The 21,977-nt window shown below is 32.6% G+C and overlaps 6 protein-coding genes across 6 annotated transcripts; 4 read left to right on the forward strand and 2 right to left on the reverse strand.

Moving 5' to 3' along the window:
• Nucleotides 1-1,325, forward strand: LOC107192281 (N-acetyltransferase 9-like protein). The gene is made up of 6 exons (XM_015581500.1): nt 1-296; nt 430-539; nt 604-660; nt 729-869; nt 949-1,043; nt 1,120-1,325. The coding sequence occupies exons 1-6, from the start codon at nt 220-222 to the stop codon at nt 1,252-1,254; spliced, it is 615 nt and encodes a 204-aa protein (XP_015436986.1). The 5' UTR covers nt 1-219; the 3' UTR covers nt 1,255-1,325.
• A 108-nt stretch (nt 1,326-1,433) lies between these two features.
• LOC107193052 (mpv17-like protein) lies at nt 1,434-4,935 on the forward strand. The gene is made up of 6 exons (XM_015582435.1): nt 1,434-1,624; nt 2,835-3,035; nt 3,097-3,308; nt 4,000-4,112; nt 4,193-4,263; nt 4,336-4,935. Exons 2-6 carry the CDS (start codon nt 2,901-2,903, stop codon nt 4,504-4,506), a joined length of 702 nt encoding a protein of 233 aa, XP_015437921.1. The 5' UTR covers nt 1,434-1,624; nt 2,835-2,900; the 3' UTR covers nt 4,507-4,935.
• A 1,842-nt stretch (nt 4,936-6,777) lies between these two features.
• Nucleotides 6,778-9,077, reverse strand: LOC107193279 (arf-GAP with dual PH domain-containing protein 1-like). The gene is made up of 6 exons (XM_015582684.1): nt 8,977-9,077; nt 8,126-8,351; nt 7,850-8,048; nt 7,404-7,763; nt 7,111-7,333; nt 6,778-7,048 (listed from the first exon to the last, which is right to left on the reverse strand). Exons 1-6 carry the CDS (start codon nt 9,056-9,058, stop codon nt 6,981-6,983), a joined length of 1,158 nt encoding a protein of 385 aa, XP_015438170.1. The 5' UTR covers nt 9,059-9,077; the 3' UTR covers nt 6,778-6,980.
• Nucleotides 9,078-10,427: 1,350 nt separating this feature from the next.
• LOC107193270 (protein halfway) lies at nt 10,428-14,165 on the forward strand. Its single transcript, XM_015582675.1, has 8 exons — nt 10,428-10,436; nt 11,807-12,083; nt 12,286-12,600; nt 12,695-12,864; nt 12,947-13,129; nt 13,376-13,534; nt 13,621-13,737; nt 13,801-14,165. The coding sequence occupies exons 1-8, from the start codon at nt 10,431-10,433 to the stop codon at nt 14,071-14,073; spliced, it is 1,500 nt and encodes a 499-aa protein (XP_015438161.1). The 5' UTR covers nt 10,428-10,430; the 3' UTR covers nt 14,074-14,165.
• A 623-nt stretch (nt 14,166-14,788) lies between these two features.
• Nucleotides 14,789-17,723, reverse strand: LOC107191569 (probable ATP-dependent RNA helicase DDX52). The gene is made up of 13 exons (XM_015580634.1): nt 17,529-17,723; nt 17,191-17,439; nt 16,932-17,117; nt 16,571-16,826; nt 16,432-16,504; nt 16,144-16,347; nt 15,975-16,065; nt 15,770-15,892; nt 15,535-15,685; nt 15,375-15,450; nt 15,148-15,315; nt 14,907-15,075; nt 14,789-14,842 (listed from the first exon to the last, which is right to left on the reverse strand). Exons 1-13 carry the CDS (start codon nt 17,613-17,615, stop codon nt 14,789-14,791), a joined length of 1,887 nt encoding a protein of 628 aa, XP_015436120.1. The 5' UTR covers nt 17,616-17,723.
• A 1,076-nt stretch (nt 17,724-18,799) lies between these two features.
• On the forward strand, nt 18,800-21,829 carry LOC107193215. The gene is made up of 6 exons (XM_015582621.1): nt 18,800-20,227; nt 20,298-20,470; nt 20,548-20,733; nt 21,046-21,218; nt 21,528-21,637; nt 21,760-21,829. Exons 1-6 carry the CDS (start codon nt 19,018-19,020, stop codon nt 21,813-21,815), a joined length of 1,908 nt encoding a protein of 635 aa, XP_015438107.1. The 5' UTR covers nt 18,800-19,017; the 3' UTR covers nt 21,816-21,829.
• Nucleotides 21,830-21,977: the final 148 nt, after the last annotated feature.

The raw sequence follows: 21,977 nt of genomic DNA on the forward strand, positions 1-21,977 counted from the left end.
TGGAATCGTTTTATCCTTCGACAAATATGTCTTGAGTTACAATTACAAGTAGCAGGAGAAAAAGATATATGGATTTATATACTTGTTGTGAGAACCCTAGATCATATCGGTGCAAAGTTTGCATCCAATATGGCAGAAAGATGGACGTAACCTCTTTAAATTTAAAGCTCGCAGTCGTTACATTTCCTTGATAGCTGCAGTATCAATTTCTCTTCAACTATGAAAGACAACGAGGCCACCAGGATTATTGGATCAAACGTGATTTTAATACCTTATAAGAAAAAACATGTTAGAAGGCTGGTATCGTACACTTCTAACAGATTATCGACAGTATTATGAACTAACACGAATATCCGCCATTTTTAAATCGTCTGTTAAATAGATCCTTCGGTTGTGTTATCGATTTTTTATTTATCATTATTTTTTTAGGTATCACGAATGGATGAAATCGGTAGAACTACAGTATTTTACTGGCTCAGAAGCTTTGACTTTAGAAGAAGAATTTCAGATGCAACAGCGATGGCATCAAGACCAAGACAGTGAGTAACCGTCTCCTGCTAGACACCGAATCCGATGCTAATTATATGTCCTTATGTGTTACAGAGTGTACCTTCATTATTTTAGAAAAAAGCATCTTTTCTACAACCTCCAACGAAATAGGTATAGAATACTTTAACTGATTTTCTATATTTCTGGTTATATTTTCTGGTAACACAGATAAGTTTTAGAAGCCATGATCGGTGATACAAATTTGTTTTTCAATAATCTGGATGATCCGAAAAGCGCTGAAGCTGAGATTATGATAGCAGATATTGCTTATAGGAACAAGAAGAGGGGTTGGGAAGCAATGATTTTAATGTTACTATATGGTATATCCTTTGCATTAATTTATCATCTCCATACGCATACATTGTATCTTTAAGGGAAATAGAATGTTTTTTTTATTAGGAATTGACACATTGAAGGTGACTACATACACAGCAAAGATCAAATTCAGCAATGAAAAGAGTATTAAAATGTTCAAAAAATTAAAATTTGAAGAGGTAACTTCCGCAAAATATTCTGAACAATTAGTATGTAACTTGACAATCGATACTAATGATTTATATTTACAACTAGATAGAGAAAAGTCAGGTTTTTGAGGAATATACCCTTGAGAAAAATGTAAATCAAGAATGGAGAGAGTGGCTATACTCTGAAATTATGGGTGTAATTAGCTACGACGTCTACAAAGAAGAAGAATCGTGTTTGTAACATTAGAAAACTTCTACTAGATTGAACATAGCAAGAAATATCTTGTGACTATTACAAATCTCATTTTCTTATACCACAAAACAAAACAAAATACTATACACAATTAAATGTGTATCATTAACACGACATCTATATTCTTTGGTGATAACAAATAATTCTCTGTGTTAGAATTGCTTCCAATTGACGCAACCGGGACGTGATTGGTTTTGATTAGATGTAAGTGACCGTAGCCGGGTGCACGTGTAGTGTCGCGTACGTATCTTCTGCGGAGCAGTATTTCAAGTGTACCGATACTTCTCAGTTCATTAGACAATCGATAATACATTCAAAGTAAAGAACAAATACTTTGTTTGCGGATGAAGTTATATAGGTTAGTACATTCCTGATTTTTCAAATTTTAATCGTTATTTCCTGAATATGAAATGGTTGAAAAACCAGTTCATTTTATATACTGAAATATAATTGTTATAAGCGACGATCTTTTTTACTCGAACCGGATGATTATTCAGTTATTGAGACAAAAGTAAATTTTTATACTGATTAAATAGTACAGTAACATAAATATAACAATGTGATATACAGCAATGCATAATTTGAAATAGCGTAATTTTTTTTGGCAATATTGATTCAACAATCGTCTTAAAATAATAAGGTCCAATGTATTTGTGTTAACACAGCAAAGAGGATCATTTCCTCGTATAGATCGAAAATGTATTGACACGTGTTTCCATATCAGCGCTACTGGAAAAGTGAGATGCAAGCTATAATAAAAATTATTCAACGTTTTAAAAATATTTCATAACGATTAAAATAGGATACATTATACAATAAATTAAGTGAAATTTTTAAAATTCCGTCGAAACATACGTAATACCATCCTGAATAATTGTGAAACAGAAACGCGTGATGCTCGATAACGAGTATTCGTAGAAAGAGACAGTAACGACTATTATAAAAGAGAGCCAGTTTAAAACGAATACTCGCGAATACGTACATATATTTTTGCACCTACCTGTTTACACAATTTCGACAATAAATGAAAATGTGATCAAAAGTAAGATTTACCGTGGAAAGAAAGACGAAAGTTGAGATATACTTACTGAAGCACACTCGTGAGGAAAAACAGTGAAAAATTAAATTTTTTATCGAAAAAAAACGGTATTATTGACTATTAATTAATTCACTTTTCTATTTCGCTACTGAACGTTAATGTTACTTTCGTTATTTCTTTGTTATTTGCAAAAATTTGTCGCATTGCGGTAGGTACTGTTTGTTTCCTCCATACTACAAGTGTATATATATGTATACCATTTCTCAACTATATATACATTTGTATGTCCTGCAGCGCTTGTTGCATTACAATTAAAGTCGCATGCAGTTCGTTGCCTGTTCTTCTTTATCGAATCATTCCGTTAAAAGCAGGATATGGATGTCGCGATAATCTGTAATAATCTCGCTGCGATGGTGTACGCAACAATCGATAGTGAAAAGAAATTCTAATAAGACATTTATGTTGTACGCAAAAACGGCAAACTTTTATGGTTGACTCGTGTGTAACGTGTTATACTATTCATTTACAGGAACCGCAAGGATTGGAAGATAAAGTGAGACAAATTTTTTCATCACTCAGAGGCTGGTAAACGATCATGGCTGTACCAGGAATATTACGGAAGTTGAAGATTTCAGCTCAGAAAAGACCGTTGCTCTTCAACTCTATAATATATGGATCCTTTTACACCGGTGCCGAGTTCGCTCAACAAACCTATAACAGAGCAGTAAAGGTAATCGTTTTCTTTTAACATAAAAAATACACATCAAACAAGAGATTCGTCATAATTGTAGTCTTCATTACCGTCCCCGGTGCCGGAGAGGGTGGAACAGGTGAACACAATCGATGCCAATACGCGGCCACTGGTTTGGATGAGACGATTCAACGAGACTTTAGGTTTATCGGACGACGATAGTTTGACGCAATCAAGGAATTATAATTGGGCTCAACTTAAGCGATACGCTATCTACGGTTGCTTCATAGCAGGGCCAGTGCTGCACGGATGGTATCCACGCGTGTCAATATACCATACTTCCTCATTGCACGCTTTATAACACTTAACGGTCGCTCCCGCTTTAACACACCATTCTGTATTACGTCCGCGTACACATCGAATATTATCGTCTAATTTTCTAGTAAATCGATCGGACACATAAGGGGACACATGAAATATTAATTACTAAATCGATTTATTTCAGTATCATCGAACAACAATTTTTGTCTCGGATTTGAGTTCTGAATGAAAGAGAAATAATAAATGTATTTAAACCAACTATTATAATCTGCTAGTAATGCTGCTGCTGATGAAAATGGTAGCAACAATAATAGTACATATACATGTCCATATGTATGAAAATTAAACCGGCTGTAGTATTGTAAATAACTGGATGTTAGGTAGTCGTCAACTTTGACGACAGAATCGATTCTACACGCCTTTTATTATGGGCATCGTTATCACACTGCCGGTCGACGATTGATCGCACGATAAATGCATTCGCCGGCACGTCGATCTTCTCTCGATGTATCACCATCGGTGAGCTCATTCTGCTTTTATCATTTATATCGCTGCACATATCGTTTATGTAAAATTGTCAAAAATCATTCACACGATCAGTCGGCTTGGCGAAACATTTTCATCTTTCCGTATGATGAAAATCGACGGAAAATTAGTTAACGAAAATTCTACTTTTCATCAGGTATAAATGGTTGGATACGTTCTACAAAGGTCAGGCAATGAAGGTCGTTCTAGTGAAACTTTTCGTTGACCAATTCATTCTTACACCGCCATTAGTTGTGGTATTTTTTATCTGTGCGTATAATGTTCTTTACTTCGTCTTGTACTTCTTTCGTATCTATATAGTCTGTTCATCATTTTTCTGAATATTTTAGGTATGAGCCTAATGGAGAGCAAAACAGACGTTCTCGGTGAATGTAAAGCAAAGTTCCTTCAAACGTTCAAGGTACAAAGAAAACTTCGTACTTTTTGTAAACGTTTTACCAATTCGCAGTTAATAATTGTATCTTGCTTTCAGACCTCTTGTATGTACTGGTTGCCGGTGCAATTCTTAAATTTCTCACTAATACCGCCGGCGTTGCGAGTGTCGTTCGTCAGCGTTGCGGCGTTTTGTTGGGTGAATATTCTTTGTTACTTGAAAAGCGTACCTTTATCCGAGTGTAACCCGAATAATAAGATTAAGTATTAACTTCTCGTGTCGAACTGAGTAGTATATCAAACACTTCTGCATTAGTGCACTTGTAAATGATGTACAACAATGAACATATATATTTTAATAGGCACATTTCAATCTCGTCTTGCGTAAATTAATTTATTAGCAACTTTTAACGACGAAAGAAACACTGCGTATGAAAACATATCTAAGAACAAAAATATTTTTACATTAGATTTAGAAAATATTTTACGATAACTCTATAACGTTCTTGGCATCGTAACCCGAGGGTACAAATATACGTATTTAAAAAATAGAATTCTGAATAACTTTCTGGCTTTCACTGCTAAATTTTATGCAGTTAATTCTGTTCGCAATACTTACATATACAAGCACGATAGAGTAATACTTCAACACATCGACAAAAGGAACAGTATTCTCGTATCTTTTGCAATAAATTTTAAGTTAATTGTGGTTTTTTAGTTGTAAAAAATAGTAAGTCTGTTGTACGTATATTAATAGATATTAGATAATAGATATTATCGTGATATGTGTAAGAAGTAATGAAATTTCTGTTATAGTTTCTGTTAAGTAAATATCATTTAAACAGACATTTTCTGTAAAGCGTATAAAATATTTTTATGCCTTAACACACTATCGGTCGACGATTTTTTGTGGCAGACAGAATCAACATTTTCAGTAGTTTCCGATATATCTGGTAAATTGTCCTACATACCCTCATCATCACTTTCCATTTTAAGGAAAATTGTTACAAAAGTATTATGATATATTAAAAGAAAGTACAGAAAGTTTATGCCACGTCCGTGTTTACGAAAATTTCACTAAAAACTGACCAATGAAACAGTGTCAACGTCCGTAAAAATCTATTTTTGAACGACCGGCCGTTTAAGTTTAGTTGTTAACATCTATTTATAGATGACCGGCCGACAGTGTGTTAATATGAAAGTATCTACACTATTTACTATTATATACCTCGGTGTACAATCAAATATTTCGGAAACGTTTAGGTGTGTACACGAACAAATATTTTATAACGTTACATGAAAGTTTGCGCGACGTAGAGCATTAAGCTTGGTTTAAAACGAAACAATTTATTAGCGAAACGAAATGATTACTGCTTTTAAAATGTATTATTAATGTATAACCGTTCTTATTTAAAATATGAACCTTCATCTTTGAAACAGTTAAGATACTTTTTATTTGTCCCACTTTATATATATGTACGCGCAAATATTTATACGTACGAATATACTCGTAACATCGTACATACATGTAGAGTGTATTAGTCTCTTCATTCAACGCAGTCTTTTTAATGTTTTATATTGTATAGGAGTAGAATTATTCTTACTAGACATCTACATTACTTGTGTACGAAAAGTATTTCTTATTCAAGGCAATAAAAAAAAATAAGATGCATACTACGCGAAGATAATGTATATTACCTGTACAAAAGTCATAAACGAATCAAACTCACACAACATATGCGTATGTATAGCAATACGTTGTTTACAAAAGAATTCGACCCGGACTCGACGCGTTTCTTATTTCTTTTGCAATCGTATGTAGAAATCAACCACTAGGCCTCAGAAATTTATTACTTTTGTACTTAAAATTATTATTACTCGTAGTCTTTTAACGAAAAATGTGAAAATACTGCGAATCAGTATTTTAATTAACGTTTCGTCACTTCTGTTTGCATATTTCACTACATAATGTTTACTGAAAAATTCCAAATCAAAATTGTTACATGTCCTATAAAACTGTAAGTTTTCAACTATCAGCTAATAAATACCGTATAGATAATGATACTGTTAAGTAAAAAATTTTCATGATATAGTGCATAATACTGTCAACTTTGATTCGACAGCAAGCGAAAAGCATTACGTGATAAAAGTATCGTCGGAGAATGTATTGTAATCCGTTTACAATCCATTTTCTTTGGTCTTATGCATATATACACATATTGAATACTTTACCATCAAATCGGAAACAACTGATTTTTCATTGTAAATTAATACAAATTTGCATGTAGAAAAATTTGTCTCTGAATGCAACATAATAGTACTTGTACATCAACTATCTGCATTATTCTTTAAATTCCGTTTAAATTTCACAATGTTTTTATAATACTTTATATATGCATAAGATGTTACGATATAACGATTATTAGATTGTGAATTTTGTAGATTTACAGCATAATACATTAAATTACGAGTAATTCCAGCTTTCATAAAGCGATCTGCAAAAATGTGAATTTACATGAACACCCACACTTTAATGGTTACGAATAAATATATGTGTTGTGTATAGGGGGAGGGGCACGCGTGTGACTCGATGGCATTATACGATCACAGCACGTCATCCATTCGCCATGCATGTCGAGTAGTCTATTTCTTTTTTATAATCTCTCGATACAACAGCCCAATTCATTTATCTAAGTAATGTTCATTTTTTAACAATTAGGAAAGGCACCTAAGAGGGATCCAGCCCTACCTTGTAGAAGAAAATATGTTCATTGTTCCACTAGCTGTGCGTTTTCTTATAAGACGTGCCGCCACTACAAATATTCAATTATAAACAATGTCACCACACAAGAACTCGCATTTCAGTAAAACTTACCGGTTGCATCTTGTGGAGTAAGAGGCTTTTCTATGACCTTTTGTATTACATTCATCCACTGTGTTCTGTCATCTTCGCTTTGAGCAGAAAGAAGATAGGTTCTGTCTGGTGTTTCAAGAGTAAACGAAAAGCCTTGATCTTTCGCACCCGGCGGTACTCCGGTTCTCACGGCGAAACTCTCCGAAGAATGACCCAAAAAAATTTCCCCTTTTGGATGTGCATCCTTCGTATAGTATAAATTGTATTACTATATGTGTTATACGTATAAATACATACTATACGTATGTACATACCATTGGATCGTCATGATACATTAGTTTTCGTCCATCTAACGTAAACCACCTCTTTTTGTAACCATCGGTATGTCGAGGGCCAGTTTTCCACAGAAAACCCTCCCGTGAAAAATCTCTGGTAAGTTGCGACAGTAACTCGGTTTCGGTTGCTCCTGGATATGCAACCTTTAAACGATGAAGCTTCGCGCATCGTATCGCTAGATACCAATTAGTGATCACTTCTGAATCTTCGTGGTACACATAGATATGTCTCGTTGTACCATCCTTCATAAATGATATTTGTAGACTATTTTGATTACCAGTTTTGGGTGGAGCGAAAGCTACATTCAACTCTGATATTCTAAGAACAGCTTTTGGCTCCTAACGAAAAGAAAAAAAATATTTTCAAGAACATTGATAATATGCACAACATTTACAGAGTTCTGTAATAATCAATATTTGTAGACCTTGTTTTCTTTAACATGATATTTCAATGTATCATCCGCTTCGCAAAGAACAAATTTCCGAGGATGATAACGTGAATCTTCTTTGCCGCGTTTCATTAAGAACCCTTCCATGAAACCTGAAACGTAATGATTCTGCCTTTCAGGATGACAAAACTCTTCCCTTTCGTATTTTGCTCTTATCCATTGTTCCACCAATACTCTGTCGATTAGAAAATATTATTTCCAATAAACTCTGTTCTTTAATTCAGTAATTTAAATGCATGAATGACAACCTACTGCGGTGCATCTGGACTTGGTCTCCTATAGCACGGTGGTACACGTTCTTCGTAATGAAGTCTAGCAGCAACATTACCAACCTCTCTAATTCTATTCACCTGAGAATCCTCCCACCTGTCTAATTTCAAGTGTTTCACTTTAGAAATATGTGCTCCCATTGACCTATGTATGCCAGCGCATCTTGTGCACACAAATATTCCTATGTTATAAGAAGCCCATTCTGGATCTGAAATTCAATTACAACTGTCTACATCAAAACAATTTTTTTCAAAACTTTTTATTGGAGTATTTATAATATTTTCATAATTGACCATAATACTTCTGAATAACTATTGAATAATAAATGATAAAGTAACAATGTAACTAAGCATTCTTTGAGAAATGTGTTGTAATAAGAAAGGTGAATAAACATAACAAACAAAAAGACTATGTAAGTGAAATTTCTTTATTAGATACAGATGTAATTTAAATTTTTTTTAAGTATGATAGATCATTTTTAATATCTTTTCTACACTATAAGATGCATTGTGGACGCAATAATTAAGAAGCTTAAGAGTAAATAAAATTTCATTTGTTTTGTTAAATAAGTCTTTTAAGTGGTAGCAGTATACTAATGCTATACTATTAGTATTAAATAATATACTAATAATAACAACAACATTATCTTTCATTGCACTTGACAACACTTTCAATTGTGTGTAATGTTTTCAAATGTAATCAGATTGCCTTATACTTAAATGTAAACGAAACGGTGAATACTAAATAGTTTATGCGATGCTAAGCAAATCCTTCACGATGTTTTATATCGCGATGCACTAACATATTTAAATCTTCTTGACAAATTCACTCACTCTTTGCTCCACAATCCGCACACACGTTATTTCCTGGTTTTTTGAGGAGTTCTGCTAACAACTTCTCGTTCAAGTCAGCCATCTTAAAACACTGACAAACAGTAATGTATATACATAGGCATGACATATATAGCTACGCGATTTATAGGAGGACGAGCCGACACAAGGGAAGGAGAACAATAGCAAGAGTCAATGTCTCTCTTTCTAATACGTGAGTTGGTGGGAGGAATCTTCTGTGGCGTGTGAAGACATAATTGCCTTGCACTGATCTATATACTAATATACTAGTATATAGATCAGTGTTGCCTTGCTGTGGTATAAATCACAAAGTTCGAAAGTTAAAGCGCGCACATCTTTACTCTTCTAAGGCTGGATAAGGAAGGAGATAAACAAGGGTTGAAAAGCGGAAAAATCATAATTAGTGAAATCCCTCCAAAAAACGTGAAAATTAGCATAAGTGATGCAAAATAACTATATATATTCAAATATTGTGTCGCAATCGAACGCGATGGTGGCGCGAACGGTCACGAACGTTCAGAACTGGAGTTCCACAAACCATGTTGTCATCCTAAAATACGTTCCTAGACACTCGATCAGGATCGTCTTCAAAACTGTACTCAACTGTACTTCACTGTACTTGATGTCTTCCGATTGAGTCATGTTTCACGCAATCTTGAGCTTGAAAATCTACAGTAATTATTCGCAAGTTTTACAAAATGTATGCTAACAAAATCACTAAAGTTTCTATCGCTTTGCATATTCATTTGTTTATCGCAATTTTTAAATTAAATCATTTGAACGGTTGTCGTATATGAAACGCAGCAATAGGTTTTGAAAATTGTTTCAGTCTCATAATGTTGAGAATTATTACGAAGTAATCTTTTGATTATATAATTAATTAATTAATTATAGTAGTCAATCCACTCTTTTGTACGGAACATAGTTATGTTTAAATTTTACTTTAAATGTTATTCAGTACGATATTAAAGATTTTTTGTTTTACAAAGTTTGCTGTCGATGACAGTGAAAAAAAATAAATACAACGTAGGAAAGAAAAGTAGCGAAGAAATGAAACAACTGCGATCGTGTAGTGATTTATTGTTCATGCGAGGCCAACGAGAGTAATAAAGTGACGCATTCTGCCAGCAGCTAACCAATTTTGATTCATTAATAGGTCGACCCGAATGACCCAAAGTGTCGGAGTCAACTAAACCAATTAATTTATCCACGTTATTACATAGTTCAAATGCGCAATGTGTGTCTTTCGCCACAAGAATAAAAATCTGCCCATTGTTAAGGGTGACCGCGTCACTTGTGAATAGTACTTGTACTGTATGTGTATCATTTGTATACTTACGCGACAGCGCATTATTGCAAATGAGAAACAAATCATCTTAACAATTTTCTTGCGATGTAGATTTTTACAATCTTGCTTATCAAAAATTTTATGCGAAATGAAGGTAACTTGAAACAAAAAACATTCATGCAACTATTTTTAATCTTCGAATTTTTTTTATCGATATTTTGATGTAACACATTTTTACTTTGCTCACAGTAGTATGTTTAACTTTTATTAAAATTTCTACTACAATTTCGACAGAACACTTATCAATGTTGATGAATTATGTAATTATTGGTCAATGCAATCAATGCAAATACCTGAATCTTAAATATTAAGTTGAATATATCAAACGAGATTTTCTTTTCGACTGTATCGTAGCTCATTGCGTAAATTTATTAACTAATTTTAAATGAATGTTATTACTTAAAGAATAGTTTACGACAGCAGAAATCAAAGCTTAAGTTTTACATTAAGTACGAATATTATAGAGCTTTCTCTTGCTCGAAGAAAACGAACAATTCGAATTTACATAAATGTTTTCTTAAGGTAATATTATCAGTCTCTTGAGTGCACGTATGTACCTAACACAGGTATCCAGGTGCGTGATATGGTCGTATTTTTAATTGTTTAATACAGCAAAGATTTGAACTGACGCCAATAAATAGTAGCTTGTGTGAAGTTTTTCAAAACAGAATATATATAATATATAGAAAGTTTAATTTATATTGAACATAATTTAGGTTGAAATATAAAAATTTTAGTTCATCGCTAACCGGCTGTCTAACACCTACAATAATTTAACATATGTTTTTTTTGTATATGCGATTAGATGATTTAATGGTGATACGGTTTCAATGAACTATACGAAGTTTTTTTATGTTATCTTGTGGTTCCGTTCACGATACTGTTATGTCGTTCGTATGTATTAAAAATATCTAAAGAATGCAAAAATTAAGAGGTCTACTAGCGTTATGTTAGCTTTAGCTTATCAAAGTTTACCCAAATTCTTAATATCGAGTATATCGATGTTGTGTAATTTGAACACTATTGGAACGCCGAATAAATGAACGTAAGGATACAAAATATATTGAACAATATTATTTTTACCGTTTTTATGCTGATTTTTATTCACCTCATATATAATATGTCGTTTAAAACCGAAATTATGAAAACAGGATAATGTAGGCATTCGCGTTATTAACTTAAATGTAATTGTTTAATACGTAGTTATTGTGTGCACATATTTAATGTGATTAGACAGATTTTACGGCAAAAATAATAATAGAATTTAGATTTAATTTCGCACTATTTGGAACAAATTTCATATTTTTCAGTAGCAGTACTGTAATTATATGTTGGTATAAACTCTGTTGTATTAAACATTGAATGTATCATTTAATAATCTGTAACGTAAATTTCGTTTAAAGCTCAAACTAACATATGTTAATTATACAATTTTCGGTTTCATAACATAATCCAAATTTACAGATGCAGTGGTTTGCCATAGTTATGTGCTTGTATGCAGGAGTAGCAAGTGCACGGACAGAAGAAGACCAACAAACATCCTCATCAAGCACGATAACAGGAATGTCTGGTGGAACTTTAGAGAGATGTTTTCATCGTCAATCTAGCGAATGTCCTAATGTTGAAACTACTGGATGTTCCTGTAAAAAGATCCTTCTTGCCCATAATAATCCTGAAAGCACTGCAGTATTTTGTTGTAATTTGGATATTAGAAATTTTGAATCTGAGCTGTCTTGTGCAGGTTACTACAAGATTATTTGATTGTTTTATTCTTCAATTTGTTAAGCACAATCTTAATCTCTTCACTTATTACATTTATTTATCTTTTGTATAACTAATCTTTAATATTGCTTCTATTTTTATTGGAATTGGCTTCTATTTTTCTTTATACAACATACACATTTTTTGCAGAATATCTTTTAAGAGTATTTCAAACATTACAGGATTTCCATCAAATATATCTTATATACATATAAGAAATGCAACATTAGATGTATTTAATGTAAGTGAAATTCGGTGGAGAAGATTAAAATCGCTCGCTATAACCGATGGAAAAATTAATCGAGTCAAAGGACAATTTCGGATGATGACACCAACGCTGTGCTTAAATCTTTCGAATAATGGCCTCGTCGAAGTGGAAAATAATTCGCTTACTCGTTTGGTACAACTTACAACTTTGGATTTGTCTTACAATAATCTTACGCACCTACCAGCCTTGAATACAATGAATGGCCGAGAATTCTGGCTGGACATTTCAGGTAATTAAATAGGTACACAAACGAACTAATTTCTACCTTCCATATTTATATTTTATAGACATTATGTTCCAGTAATATATTTTGTTGCATTTAGGAACAAATACGCTTTGGTGTCACGATATTTACCAATACATTAATAAGACAGGAGAAAAGCAAATTAATTTCAATCGCGAAAATGAAACTGTATGTTCGGCTAGTAAAACATGGCATTGGTTTAATACCACCGAACAAGTTCCTTTGAAACAAGTTCGATACCTTAGCTTGGTAATATTGTCCAAATCATAGAAACTATTTAATTGAATTAATCTTCCACTTAATATTTAATAACTGTATTACTACTTCACAGTTACAAACAGAATGCCCAAAGGGGGATACTTGGCAGTGTCAATGCAATTTTAGGAGATTAGATATTGTTGAAGGTAAACCCCCGACTTTAGCAGTAAACGTGGATTGTAGTGGTATTCAAATCACTGAATTGCCCGAAAAATTACCTCGCAATACCATAGCCTTGAACGTATCGTACAACAACGTACGTAAATTTTACAATTTCTTGCATTGTTTATGTCAACAATATCATAAAATATTTCGACTAAACATATATGGCTACTTCTTGCTATCCTCAATAGTGGATCTAATAACGTGAAAGGTATTACATAAAAAAAAGTAGTAATGCTTTCCGCACTATTGTGTATTTCACGATTCGTTCGATTCATGTTCGATAAATGTTAGGAAACCTCGTTCAAGAGCATTTAATAAGTTTTCTTCACCGTTATAGATCACAGCATTGGATGATCTCAGTACCAATCCGTGCTATGAAGATATAAGAGAATTCTACGCGGATTATAATAATATATCCTCTATAAATAAACTCGAAGGTTCTAAATTTCTGGACAACTATGCTTTACTTAGTCTGCGGTACAACAAAATCAAATCTGTAAGTAAGAGCAATGATAAGATCATGTGACAAGTAATGTACGAAAATATTTAACAATTATATCAATATTAAATTGAAATGTGTAGCTTCCAACGTACATTCTAAGCCCTAATACTCATGATAAAAGTTTCATCAGTTCACGGTTAGTGAAACTTGGTGGAAATGAGCTGCATTGCGACTGTAATACAGCTAAATACTTAAAGGTATGTAAATATTATTTCTATAATGTAAATCAGTAAACGTAAAATTTTAAATTACATTTTTAGGTGTGGTTACAAACTCGCATATTAGATTCAGACGAAGTACTATGCGAAAATGTAAAAGAAAAGGTCGTTGATTTAGAACCTTCGAAGATGTGTGTATACCCGGGTGATTGGACGGATTACATTTACTACATCATTGCTACGGAAGTTGTTCTCTTAATAAGTCTGATAACTAAGGTATCTTACGATTATTGGATCTTTAAAACAGCAGGCTATCTCCCATGGCCAGCAAATAAAATGCCAAAATTGCCTTGTGACTGGTTATGTGAAACTTAAATGTACAATGTTTTGGCGCAAGTTTGTAAGTAAAATTAAGTTTTTTATATCATGTTTACGAAATTGAACAATTTTCGAAATGTCTTGATATCGTACCAACAACATATACAATACATTTAATATGCTACATTGTGCACGTGTGATATTTTTTAGTGAAATTACTGTTTGTGTTCAATATTAATTTACACCCTATACTTAAAATAAATTGGCAAATTGTTTAAAGACTGCGTGCAACATTGTAATTTATTTTTTATTCATGGGTTAATGTTCTTATTTGTAATTATATTTACGATTTATATGTAATTTATTAAAATTTCGTGTAAAACAAAACCTTCATATTTGCTTAATAATAATGTTTCCTTTAAAAACTGAATGTATATAAAGCACATAAACCTGTAAAATACATTTATAATGAATCCTGATTTGTAAATACGAGTCACGTTTATTAATTACATTCATAAAGTTATTTTATAAAGGTATTTTAAACTTTGTTGCAATTAGAATAATTAATATTTACAATGTACAACGTTAATATTTATAAAAATGATTTTATATTTTACTTCTTACATTTATTAATGTTCAAAGTACTTCGAATATGAGTACACAATTTTGGCAAGACCATACCTTTGTTCTAATTATTTAATTATTGTTTTTCTTATGTGATTAAATTTTTAAACATATAATGTTTTCAATGTTTTTATTAGTTAGTCTCTATCTACTTACGCATTTCATTTCTCTTGTTCAATTCTGGTTGCCTGCAATTGTGTACCTTTGAGGACATTTTGTCGTTACGTTTTATTATACACCTATTTTTTCACACGTGTCATTTTTACGGTTTTCTTTCCAACGGATAAAGTATGTTTCTTGATTTGTCTATCTTTTTTACTTTCGTTTGGATTCTGTTTATTTTTCGTACTTTTTTTATTTTTCTTCCAACTTTTATCTCCTTTATCTGCTATATCGTCCTTTTCCTTTTTCTCACAAACACTTTCAACATATTTGCTAAAGCAATAAAAGTATATTAAAGAAATATTATTTTATGATATTGCAAACATAGATACAAAACCATTTTACCTTGATTTCCCCTTATTATATATACGCTTGAACTTTGGTATGGTAGATATTTTTTCTCTAGGAGGAGCGCTGTGTTCGAGTTTCCGTTTTTCTCTTTTAGTATGTTTCTTCATACTCAGCATATAATCAGGAACATTGCACCCAGATTCTCGCATTATAGCAGCTATACTACAATATCGACAAAACAATTTATACATATTCTACCGATTCAGTAGATTAATTCTCACCTTCTTAAATTTGGAGTATCCTGTTCGGTGAAAAAGGTAATTGCTTTTCCTTTATGCCCAGCTCTGCCAGTACGGCCTAGTTTAATTAATTAATGTTTAAATAAATGTGCTAATTATACTTTCTAAATACATGTGCCTGGATCTAAATTAAGGTACGTACCAATTCTATGAACGTAAGAGATAGCAGATGGTGGAAAATCATAATTAATAACCAGATTGACACCTTTAAAGTCAATACCTCTTGCCATTAATTCTGTACATATTAAAACCCAGATCTTTCCTTCTCTGAAGCAACGAACAACATTATCTCTCTGAAACGAGAACGGAAAAGGGGACGAATTTCAATTAAATGTAATTTTGTAAATATATGATAATCGAAGTAAACAGAAAAGTACCTGTGTCTGCGATCTGTCAGCATGAATAACATCCACGTTAATTCCGTCATATATAAGTTCGTTAAATAATTCTTGAGCCCTCTCTTTACTTTGCACAAATACTAATACAGGTGGTAATACTCCCTTTACGAAATGGAATAATATAATTAATTGAAATATATGTAAGACTGTAATGAAGGCATAACACTGACGCGTACAATATTACCTTCTGAATAATACCTCTAAGCGCTACGAGTTTTCCACTTTCCGTTCCAACAAACAAAAGTTCCTGTTCCACTAAGTCAGTTGCAGCATTTCTGTAAGAGGTGTGATGCAGATAAGTAGGTAGTTTATTTTAATACTAGTTCTAGAAGAAAAAAACAGTTGTTGCAAACCTGTGACCAACAGTAACTGTTACGAGGCCTTTCAAATTACGGCGACACCATTTTGATACAACGGGAGTATTAGTGGCGCTAAACATTGCAGTACATAAATTCTCATTCGTACATGCCTTTGATATTTCTTCCAATTGATCCCTGAAGCATCGTGTTCCATCTTCAAAAAGTTTATCTGCCTCATCTACGATCAGCCATTCAATGCTGTACAAATTTAATTATGTAATCAGCATCATCTAATAAAACTATACTTATAAGATACATAAACCACAACTTTTTATTACTTACTTGCTTAAAGATATAGCTGGTGGATCTTGATTTAAAAGAAATATTATTCTTCTTGGTGTAGTAATTAGTATATCTGCAAGATAATGTTACCACGATATTCGATAAATCAAATTTATTATATATACATTGGTATACTGACCAAATTTTTGGGAACTTTTTGGCCCATATTTGTCCAATGCTTGTCCAATTTTACTTATGATATGTATCCTAAAATTAAAACCTTCACTAAGTCTTACACACTCTCTATGTGTTTGTTTAGCTAGTTCTCTGGTAGGACTTAATATAATAGCTCTGAATCCTTTTCTTTGCGGAGCACCTAACTGATGGATTATAGGTAACAAAAATGCAGCTGTTTTCCCAGATCCTGTTGGTGCACAAGCTAATATCTGTCGACCCTGTTTTTGTTATGATTGCAAAAAATTACAAATAGTTTATTTTTTACCAAAGTTGTTCGTTATATACTAAAAAGTATTATAAGTTATAGGCTACATTTACTTTACTTGCAACATAATGGGCATAGCTTGCATTTGAATAGGTGTAGGATGTACATAGCCGCAATTCATGACATTATTTATTAAGTATTCAGAAACACCATAATCTTCAGACAATTCTGAGAATATCGATATAGGCTTAGGTACACGAGTGCCTGTAATGCTGATTTGTTGTTGATTACGAAATTGATTAATCTGTAAGAAAAGAATAATTCTTCAAACTATGTCTTTAAAGCTATGTACTTTGAGAAAACAAAACGTATCATACCTTTTCCTGTTCTAACTTTAATTGCTTGTCTACATCTACAGACTCTTTATGCTTCTTAAACTTTGTTTTACTCCCATCTTTCGGAACAGATAATCCATTAAGTAGAATTAACTGACCAACATTTTTGGACTCATCATCAACTTTATCATGCTTTCTTTTCATCGACAACACTGAACAATTTCTGCTATTGAGTGTTCCAACAGATTCTTCTTCGTGTTTCGATGCATTTTCGGATTGCTTTTTAACAAGCTGTCAGAAACACAATATTTATGAAACTGTTCGAAAATGCTTAGAATATCTTTATGTTTACAAATCTATACAGTATGTTCAAATGGTACCTGAAATCTTTGCGCATCAGTAAGAAAACGTTTTTTGTCAAATTTCACACCGGCAGAAAGTTTTTGGAAAACTTCATAAGCGTCCATTTTCACGTTCTCTATTAATAATCTTCGTATAATTTAGTATGTACACGTGCTTAAATTCATACGTAACCTCAACTGTTACAAACTGGATTCAAATTTAACAATGTTATATCGGACATTAGAGATCTTCTACGAGTGGATTGAACCGGGCATAAAATCGCCACTTTCTTCTCTGGTTCCTTGATCCGCCGTTCCGGATTGGGGCGCTGAGACGATCGGATTTACAACATTACCTTGTTAATTATTCTTCAAATAATGTATTTTCTTATTTACAATTTGGATTGGCGGTCACCAATACGGAATTTGATATTTTAGGGTACAAAGAAGATTAAAGTAATCGGCGTACCTTTATTCATGGAGATTAATTTGTGTCGATTTAGTATTACGATTCAATACACTTGATTAAGTCAAAGCGCTTGAAGCTTTTTTATCTTTTCGTAGAAAAATCTGCGATTTTGTAATGTTTAGACTAGTAATATAGTGTAGTTATGAAATATAACATGAAAGTAAGTAGTAATCGATACAGAACAAAGCTTACCGGGATTATTAAATTTTGGGAAATTAAAAAGTTCCAAAACAAATACTTGTTGGGTGGTTTCTGCAGTTATATATTGGCTCTATTTTTTTTAACTTGCAAAGAAAAGCCATCATTGTTGTCTATAATGCTGTACTTAATTTTCTTTACAAGACTATTACACAATTTTGAAATAATCTAAAAAGCTAATGGAATGTTTGTTAATGTCATTTTTTCTGATCAGTGTAGAAAAGAAATATTTGACTTTCTATGTAAGTATACATGTATTTAAAATTGATTTCAGGAGTCTCTTTAAAAAGTTAGAAATATGGAAGATTGTTTGTATGTTTCGTGTATCAAAATTAATGGAGTTCCTATCTTACCACCTTTGGTATGTATGTTAAGTACATGTAGTATTAAAATAGCATTTATTCTACATTATTTCTTGTAATAAATTTTTTTTGTTTCTAGATGACTAAGGATATCAAAGCAGAAATGTCTAACTATAAACAAATTGCCATAAATGTAGAAAAAAGGCTAACAACTTTACGTGTTAGCTGTGAAAAAAATAAGGATATTGATACCGATACAATTAGGAAAGATTCTATCCACCAGTTTCAAAAAAGGATACATGACTTAAATGAAAATTTATTCTTTTTAGATTGCAATAATATTCATCAAAATACGAATGAAACAATTAATGATAGTTTTGCAACGGAAACTTCTGCAAGTTCTGGCGAAAATGTGAAAAGAAATTCACAGTGGAATGGAGAAGCAAATGCAGATCACATAGCAGAATATCAAATTAATCTAGTATCTGATACCTGTTCTAGATCAAAATCACTTCTTCCTAGGCCTAGCACAGACGAATGTATAAAGAAGATACTTTCGATGAGATCTAATACTATTGACACAGTGTCAGACGTTCGGAAACCACAAGTGCCTAAAACTTTGAATATTACACCATTGATATTAAATGATTCTAATTCCAGAAGGGATGAGAAACACCAAAAGAATTATTCAAATGATATGGAAGATACACCTAAGTTAGTGCGTCAGGGTTCTTATGTGCTGGATAGTCCAAGTCCTATTCTACTAGCCCACATGCAAATGAAACAGTCCAGTTCTACTTCTAAATGTTGTTCCGAATATGTTCCAACGTCGTGTTCAAATACAGTACGTCGTAGAGAATGGAATATCGAGCAAGCTAAAATTGAATGGGAAAACGACTTGAAAGGTAAAGATTTCGTTTCTGCAGAATCGTTAGAATTATGCATGAAACAAAAAAACTGTTCCTCCAATACCAGCCACAAGATGTGTAAGTCAGTTTCCTCGCCGACAAACCCTGTATCCTCGTTCACGATGTACCCAGCTGCAAGGTCTGTCGATTGCATCCAAACAATGTTAGCCAACGAATGCATGGAGAAAAATAATGCACAAATTAATCATGATAGAAAGTGTGCTACAGAGAATAATAATGAAAGGAAACGCAAATTTCAGGAGTGGAAGAAATGCAATAGTTTTTCTACTTTTCAATTAGCGCCTAAACACGACAGTTTTTTAGAAAATGAAGTACCATTTCCTAATAACTTGGAGAATGAGTATAATAAAGTTCCTACCGGTGATAACTTTGCTGAAGAGATTTCAAGAAATCCAAGTTCTAAAGATTTTATACCTAACTCAAAACTAACTATTACTTCAGATAAACTTTTAACAGTTTACAAAAAAGTACAAGAAATGCATAAAAAGCAAATGGCTGAGCTAATGTCTCGACAGCAACGGGAGCAAACTCTGCTCCAAGAAGAATTCGAGAAACAACAGCTGCTTTTATTAACCGAGATCAGAAAATCTTTTCCAGAAATTTCAGTTTCACTGCCCTCTGAAAATATTTTATCTACCTCTTTCAACCAAGTTACTCCCAATGATGAGAAGCTTCATGAAAACACCGATAATACTATGGAAAATGTAAAAAACTTGAGAAACAATCTTCAAGGTAATAAAGAAGTAGAACATTTGCAAGACAATAACGAAAATTTAATTTCATGTCTGCTGGACTACACTTACACTGACATGAAACTTCCAAAGACGGATTCTTGCTTTAGTAAGTACTTGCTGTTGATTGAGTCAATAAGGGTACAATCGTTCCGCTAAATACTATACTTTTGTAATAGTAGCGAAAAAAGATGAAGTCGTGGTACACCCAGATAAAGATGGAAGTTTCGAGAAAAAATTGGTAGAAGATGGAGAGTGTAAACGTTTGAACGTTAGCAGACAATTATTTCCTTTAGATAGTAAAACTGTTCACGTACCAATTCTCGATAAGACAATATATGGAGCTAAACATGTGAGAAACCATACTTTTTCATTAATACTTTCATTTTATATGCCTACAAAATTGTTACAATGCCTTCGATGTTGCAGATAGAAGCTGTAAATGTGATAAATGCGTATGCACGAGGATATTTAGTACGCAGAATGATGCGAACGGAACGTGTAATCGCTTTGAAGAATACGTATAAAGAAGCTTTAGAATGCATGCTCAAGCTTCACGTTGATGCACCTCTTAATCGATCGGAATTCAATTTCCTATATCGTCTTCAACTGCAGGTAATATATTTTGCAACACTTCAATCAGATATTATAAAGTGCTTGGTTTACATTTAGTTGATCAGTGGTTAAAGTTTTGTTCTATTAGATATTCTAATATAAATTAACCCATAATAATAATTTCATAATAGTGCAATAGAACAGAGCAAATAATTTTTACTTGACAAGATTGATCAGGTCATTGGTAACTTTTAAACACGATTTTTTTAAAGTTTAATTTCGTTGCTGTCCATAAGTAAACGAAAATTTTCATGTTTAGTATGAAGACTTTCAGGAAAACAGTATTTATAAAAAATTTTTGATTTCAAAAAGTGCGATGCGGCCTCTATGAATATAGTGGAGTTATTTGCCCAAAGTGCCGAGAAAAGAATGCAAGTAATATCACAAGATCGTGAAATCAAGCAAAGTCGCATAGAACGTTCTACATCAGCCAGATCGTACTCGTTTGCGACTCAGAGGACCTTAGCCAGGAAAAAACTGAAGGAGTATGACTCTGCGTAGTATAATACACGTTGCCTTCTATAAAAGATTCGATAAATAATATACTTTACATGTAGAATTCAATTAATATAAAATAAACTATTTAGTTGTCTGCTGGTATCATTTGCTTTAAGTAAATCTGTTTTTTTATCACTTTTGGGTGAATAATCTTTATTTTATAGTGCTCTGAATATTCAATCTTTCTTTGTAAGATACGAAGACTCACAAATAAACATTTACGCGCGTGATGTCTTTATTTTACACGAACGTAGGATTATTACGTGATTTATTTATTATTTTTTTTTCTTTGCCAGGATGGAAGAACATCAACCGTCTTCGTTTGCTCGTTCATGTCTGTCTAGATCTAGATGCCAAACTTGGACCTCCAACGATAAAGATAAAATGATCTCCCCAAACATTTTATGTAAGTTATGTTTCTGTATTGTGATTGTTGAAATTATCTGATTATTTTGACTATTATGAGAATTACTGATATATGTTTAGTATTATCTACTTGCATATTTTTAAATAGGTTTTAAATTTCAGATCATGGTATTAAAAGGAGTACTAGCGCCGGTACCGTAAGAAAACCATGGCGATGAAATTGTAATAGTGCCTTAGATCGTTTCAATTTGATTGTATATTGTACACGCGTAAAAGTTATAATATATAATTAAGCTCACTTTGTGCCTGAATTTTTAATAAACTTGTTTCATATAAAAGATCATTTACAGTGTATTACATAACACATCAGCTTGTACACG

Source organism: Dufourea novaeangliae, unplaced genomic scaffold, assembly GCF_001272555.1.
Source record: "Dufourea novaeangliae isolate 0120121106 unplaced genomic scaffold, ASM127255v1 scaffold7, whole genome shotgun sequence".
Taxonomy (NCBI): domain Eukaryota; kingdom Metazoa; phylum Arthropoda; class Insecta; order Hymenoptera; family Halictidae; genus Dufourea; species Dufourea novaeangliae.